Source organism: Malania oleifera, chromosome 13 (assembly GCF_029873635.1).
Source record: "Malania oleifera isolate guangnan ecotype guangnan chromosome 13, ASM2987363v1, whole genome shotgun sequence".
Lineage (NCBI taxonomy): Eukaryota > Viridiplantae > Streptophyta > Magnoliopsida > Santalales > Ximeniaceae > Malania > Malania oleifera.
In genome coordinates this window covers 17249705-17256274 of record NC_080429.1, presented here as the reverse complement: position 1 = coordinate 17256274, position 6570 = coordinate 17249705, and the positions used below count along the sequence as shown (strand labels likewise).

General features: G+C 37.8%; 1 protein-coding gene across 1 annotated transcript; it reads left to right on the top strand.

The window, feature by feature from the left end:
• Positions 1 to 612: 612 nt before the first annotated feature.
• Positions 613 to 4224, top strand: LOC131146459 (cytochrome P450 704C1-like). The gene is made up of 6 exons (XM_058096079.1): positions 613 to 1086; positions 1576 to 1791; positions 1862 to 2152; positions 2233 to 2553; positions 3424 to 3627; positions 3798 to 4224. Exons 1-6 carry the CDS (start codon positions 772 to 774, stop codon positions 4002 to 4004), a joined length of 1554 nt encoding a protein of 517 aa, XP_057952062.1. The 5' UTR covers positions 613 to 771; the 3' UTR covers positions 4005 to 4224.
• The last annotated feature ends 2346 nt before the right edge of the window (positions 4225 to 6570 follow it).

Genomic DNA, 6570 nt, shown 5'->3' with positions numbered 1-6570 from the left:
ATGGACCCACTAAATAAAAGCTGTTATTTGATTCATCGGCTATTTAGGAACATCGTGTGGTTAAAGATCAGAATTTTTATGTTGAAAGTCTGAAATTGAGTCTTAAAAAAGTGGAAGTAGTATGAGAGAAAATGGCTGTTTCCAATCCTGATATGCACTTTCAATTGGGAAAAAAAAATTTAAAATAAAAATAAAAGCAAACTAACAACGGAGAGCAATGTGGGCTGGGGCAGTTTTCCCTTTCAGACGCTGCCAGCCGTGTGTATGCCACAAAATTTGTGAACTGATAAGCTTGTCATGCGCTCGCCCCACCAGCCTTTCCCACGCCCGTGACAAATCTGCAGCCAGTCAAGTTCATTACATGAGCCACAACCTCAAAGGAATTAAGATGCAGAAAGGTCCATCTTTGCGGAAAGGCCAAATGAATTCTGGAGTCAAATTGGCTCTGAATTACCATCAAAGTTCAAGCCAACCCATATTGACCGACCTTCACAACTGATTTATTCAGTAAACCCACTATGGACTATGGAAGAGCTAGCGTAAAAAATCTTCCTTCTGGATTTGTGTAGATGACACAGTTTGTATCCTTCGACTCTTTGAGAAAAACAAATTATAAGGGGGCCACCAACTAGGGAAAATGTCGTCAGCACATTCCTATGCTTATTATTTGCTTGCTGACCAATCCACCTTAAGCGTTGTTGCAGGTCATAGAAAGAAAACCTGCAAAAGCTTAAAACAGGGTCACAGATTAGTTCCTCTCCATCATCAACAATGGATTTCAAGGGATTCCTCTTTCATCCCAGTTCTTTGACGGAAGCAACTTTGGCTGTGATTCTGGCTATCTGCCTATCCAAAGTTATTGGCTCCATACTGGTGGAGAAGAAGGGGAAGAAGAGATACCATCCAGTAATTGGCACCACTCTCAATCTAATGCTCAATTTCAGCAGGCTGCACCACTACCTGACCCACCTTACCACCAAATACAGATCCTTTAGATTGCTTGCCCCTTATGGAAGCATGGTTATCACTGTAGACCCTGCAAATGTTGAACATATCCTGAAGACAAACTTTGCAAACTATGTCAAGGTAATACCATATCACACTATATGCTCCATAGCAAGCAGAATTATTCTTAACGTTATGCATATTTAGAGTTTTCTAGAATATGATTTCTTGATTTCTTTAACTGGTAACTATATCAGATGAGACAAGTCACTCTTGGTTGCCTAGAAACATGATAAGAAAAGAGAACTCGCAATCTTACCACAGCCAATCCTACCATAGTTGTCTGTGTGTGTGCCGGAGTCTTTTTTTATTTTTTTTTATATTCTTAGCCATGATAAAGAACACGAAATTAACAGAAATTTAAAGAAGTAACCTGCAAGAGCAATTTCAGTGGAATAAGAGTGTTTAATCAATTCCCATGTTTTTTAATTTATCAATTTCTACACTTCCTGCGCCTGATATGTACTTAATTATTGTCAACTAGCAGTACGGAATGAGTGCAGTTAATTCAAAAGGTTGAGCCTCCGAAGGTTTTGTTTCTCATAGCTCATTTAAGGAAAATTGTTGCAGGGATGGTACCACCATGAAATTTTGTCAGATCTTCTAGGTGATGGTATCTTCACTGTGGATGGAGAGAAGTGGCAGCATCAGAGGAAGATTTCAATATATGAATTCTCCACAAAGAAACTCAAGGAATTTAGCAGTGGCGTCTTTAGAAACAATGGAACAAAACTTGCCCAGATACTATCCAAAGCTGCAGCCTCAAATCAATTGATAGAAATCCAAGTAAGATGAAAAATTTTCAAATTTCACAATGCAGCCTTGATAAAAGACTAACCATTGCATTGATAAACAGGATTTGTTGATGAAATCAACACTGGACTCCATATTTAAGATCATTTTGGGTGTTGATTTGGATAGCATGTGTGGAACAAATGAGGAGGGCAAGCGCTTCTATGAAGCCTTCGATGAAGCGAACACAAGGACCATGTACAGATATGTCGATATCGTCTGGAAGATCAAGAAGCTTCTGAACATTGGTTCAGAGGCACTGTTGAGAGATAAAATCAAAGTAGTTGATGAGTTTGTGTATAAGCTCATCCAAAGCAAGATTGAACAAGTGCACAACTCACAGGATGATTCAACTGTGAGTTTATTACTCAACCTTCTCCTTTTGATCCAAGTGAAATAAAAATTCATAAATTTGTGCATGTGCATATATGGCAGGTGAAAAAACAAGACATTTTGTCAAGGTTCCTCGAGCTGAAAGAGACAGATCCAAAGTACTTAAAAGACATAATCCTCAGTATTATAATTGCGGGAAAAGACACAACAGCATCCACCCTTTCCTGGTTTGTTTACATGTTATGCAAGCATCCTCACATACAGGAAAAAATTGCACGTGAAGTGAGAGAAGCAACGAAACTGAAAGATAATTCAACCCTTGATGAGCTTGCAGCCAGCATAACTGAAGATGCCCTCGACAAGATGCAGTATCTACATGCAGCTTTGACTGAGACACTCAGGCTATACCCTGCAGTCCCAATGGTAAGTCCCTGTATAATAGAAGCCTGTAGACACAACTCGGAAACAGAACAGAAAAAATCTATAAGTTATCTGGTCATAAGGATCCATGTATACGGATAATATAAGCACAGCTAGGAATTCATGACAGATAATAGAATACGGGAATTCTTGAGCCAGAAAATGGAACAAAATCAGACACCCATCTGTGATTAACATTCAGACACCCAGAGGATAAGTTCTCACCGTGCATAACATATTTCAAACTAGGTACTTCCTAAAACCGGAGGCCCTGGAGCTGCAAAAGCACTCCAATCACTCTCGATTGGAAAATCAACCTCTAGTATCAGGGATCCAAACCACTTCCACTTCCTGGTTTACAATACGTTTCAACCTGATCAGGAGCAACTACCTCTGGTTAGTCAACACTTATTCCTTGCAACAACAGCTACCATACTATCAGTTCTAATTCCTTAAATCTTCAATAATCTCCTCTCCACACCAATTAACTGTTGACCCCAAAGAAACCCAACAGCCATACCTATTAACCATCAACAAATCATACCCCAAAGGGGTATCATACCAAAGGCTTTGTTTTCCACCCAAGTTTAAGCAGATATATCCATTGCTAGTTGCATTCTTTAGGTGGCCTTGCTTTCCAGTCAGTCTATATGAGAAGGATGACCCACACCCATCTTAGCCTTGAGGAAGGAGAATCAACTAACCCCCATCAAAGATTCTTCATGACAGCAACCATATACAGTCCTCCGAGGCCCTCCCCCCCTCGGAGAACTCCAAAGCCATAAAAGCATTTAACCCTTTTGACTTTGTCCTTTTTTTTTTCCCTTGATTTACAGACTCATTTCTCACTAGGCTATGGTGTTTCTCTGACAGGAAGGGAAGCTTTGTGAGTCAGATGACATCTTGCCAGATGGATTTAACGTGAGGGGAGGGAATACCGTACATTTCCACCCATATGCTATGGGTAGGATGAAATTCCTGTGGGGGGATGATGCTGAGGAATTCCGCCCAGAGAGATGGCTCAATGAAGGTGGCATTTTTCAGCAAGAAAGCCCTTTCAAGTTCTCAGCCTTCAATGTAAGAAAGCATATTTCATTCATTTGAGCAGCGCACAATTATCAATATTTAGCATAAAACATAACTATTTAATTGGAAACAAATCAATCTTCAGCTAAATTACCAACAAATTATAGAGTACTATGAGATATCAGGGGAGAATGAAAGCTAAACATATGCTTGTTACGCAGGCTGGCCCTAGAATTTGCCTGGGGAAGGCGTTTGCTTATCGGCAAATGAAGATCTTCTCAGCAGTCCTCTTAGGTGCCTTTGTATTCAGGCTAAGCGATGAAAAGAAGGAGGTGAATTACAAAACTGCGCTGACTCTACACATTGATGGAGGCCTCCATATCCAAACCTCCAACAGAATGGAGAATGGAGGTTCCATGGATGTTTAAGCGGGAACCGAAAAATAGAGTACAAGTATGCACCTAAACACAAACATATATACATCTATCACATGTATAATTACAATTAAAGTTGTTCAGCAATCAAACTTTACAACACCAAAGAGTATGCAAGTTGAGCACGTAAATTTGTTTCTATCAAGGCGACTTACGAGTACTAGACAAATTACAACAGGCTATGGAGAAAATTTTTTTTTTTTTGTTGTTAAAATCTTGCTAAGGCCAGCGATGTGAGTCACGACCACGAATAATACCTGCATAGCTGTTTGTTCACGTCTGGAGCTGATTATCCCGTTTACTCTAATTTTTCATGCTATTTTGCTCCTATTTCTTTTATGTTGTGTTTTCCTAAGGAAATTTAACAAAATATATGGGAAAAGTGGAATTTTCGATCGAGAATTCAAGAAAAATGGAGGTGGAAGTGTAGGTTACTCCATCTTCCAATGCTTTGACAGACCACATCATTTCTTCAACCCCATTAAAAAAAAAAAACACCATGGAAACAATTCAAATATAGACTTGAAGGGTAATTTGATGAATGAGATTAAGAAAAAAAATTTGAAAGATTAACTCGAAGGAAAATAACAAGAAGAAGGCTTTAAGAGAAAAAAACCTCCGAGGTCAAGAGTCACAAGTGTAGAGTGTTGGGAAAGAACTAGGACAATAAATGAAACCAATGCAACGGAAAATCTTTCCTTGCCACTAAAGTAGTGAACAGCAAAATATCTAGCAATGAATAATCAATCTTTGAAAAAAATTCAATCGAGAACCTGTCAAAAGCACACAAAAACACATCTAAGAGAGACACATGATTTTAAAATGAAAATTCTCTCTAATGTGAAGGGCAAAATTCACAAAACCTATGAGACCCAATAAAAAAAAACTCTACTATAATTTAAAGAGAAGTTTACCGGCTCAAACACCACAAAATGCTCACAAACTTGGACCAAAACAGATTCCCAATATATATAAATCATTTGCATAGAGAAGGGAATAAAGTTGCAGATGCTTTGGCTCGACAAGGTGTCAAGGGGAGGAATAGTTTGTTTACAAATAGTAGTCAACTTTTTACAGTTATCAAAGGTTTGTATAGATTGGATAAGATGGTTACAGCTTATATGAGGTATGCTTTGTTGGTTTCCGTTTGGTATTAGTATATGTTTGTTTTATTCTTTTGTTTGGTTTGATGCGTGGGGTGTTTTATTGGTTATTTTGTAAGCTCCAAGTGTCCTTTTGTTGGTATTCCTTCGCCATAAGTGAGAGTTATTAATAAACTTGGAACGGAGCCACTATATATATATATATATATATATATATATATATATATTGACTTTTTGAGTTCGACCCCTATTTTGATGTTGACAAAGCATTCTTATCTTATGTGTGAACTTAGCGTGTGAACAGGTATATTATTCATTACACACATAAGGGAAAGGAAAAGTGAAAGTTAAGACAGGACTTAAAGCTCAATTTGGCGCATTCCATGTAGACAAAAAGCAAAGGAGAAGAAGAAGACTTATTTGTTTTATTTGTCTTACAATTAGTTTTTTTTTTTTTTTTTAATCTTTGGTCTATAATAATGCATGCATCTGCATAATATGGCCTAATGCTCAGGACAAACCATAAATTGACCATAAGGACCCAACCTTTCATGAAAAACCATTTTTTCTAAAATATGAAAATCATGCAAGGGTTTTTCAAAATTAAATAAGGGCGAAAACTGAGGAATTTACTTACCTTGATCGACCGACCAGTTAGTGTTATAATAAGCTCATTCGACCGAACATAGGCCAAAAGTCAAAGTTTGACTAAGCTCGATCTACCGACCATTTTTAAACTTATCTTCCACAGTCAACTGACCTCTAAACTTGGCCTCTCTACCTTCCTCGATTGATTGACAAAATTAGGTAAAAAATGCCTCTACCAATCGATTCTCAAGAACCAGCAGATCGGCTTAGGCATTAGCCAACCGAACCTACGAAGGGTTCGGAATTGCCCCAAGTCAGTTGACCGACCCTTTGTTCGTCAACCGAACCCATTTGAATTTCAAATTTCTTGTAAGAGGTCAGCCGACCGATGCTAGGGTCATTCGACCGAACCTTTCGGGTTCCGATAATTTTTTAGCGCTAATCGTGTTTAATTTTTAATTAAAAGAATCTAAAAATACCCTCTATGTCCCTTAACGGTCAAATTTTTAGAAAATCTATAAATACCCTCTCCATAAGCTAAATTAGTAACTTTGATTAGCCAAATTTTCTCTCTAATATTTTTGAGTTATTTTTAATCAAAGTTCTCCCAAACCATTTTTATTGTAAAAATATTTCTCTGGGGCAAATTTCTTTTTACTCTCTCCAAATCTCTCTCTCTTATTGTCTTTGAAAAATATTTATGGAAAGAGAGCATTTATTTTTGGGCTTGTATTTTTACATCTATAGCATTTACTCTCGCTTGTTCTTTAATTTTTGAAAAACCTTCTTGTGAAAACACTTCCCATCGTCAGAGATCCTATAATTATCAAATCCCAAGCTAAAGCCATGGACCCTCAAGAAACAGTGAA

Bases quoted from the DNA above. Each gene is read 5' to 3' on its own strand.
- LOC131146459 (XM_058096079.1), top strand. From the start codon at position 772: ATGGATTTCAAGGGATTCCTCTTTCATCCCAGTTCTTTGACGGAAGCA. The intron at 2,153-2,232 runs GTGAGTTTATTA...CATATATGGCAG, and splicing joins ACTCACAGGATGATTCAACT to GTGAAAAAACAAGACATTTT. The intron at 3,628-3,797 runs GTAAGAAAGCAT...CTTGTTACGCAG, and splicing joins TCAAGTTCTCAGCCTTCAAT to GCTGGCCCTAGAATTTGCCT.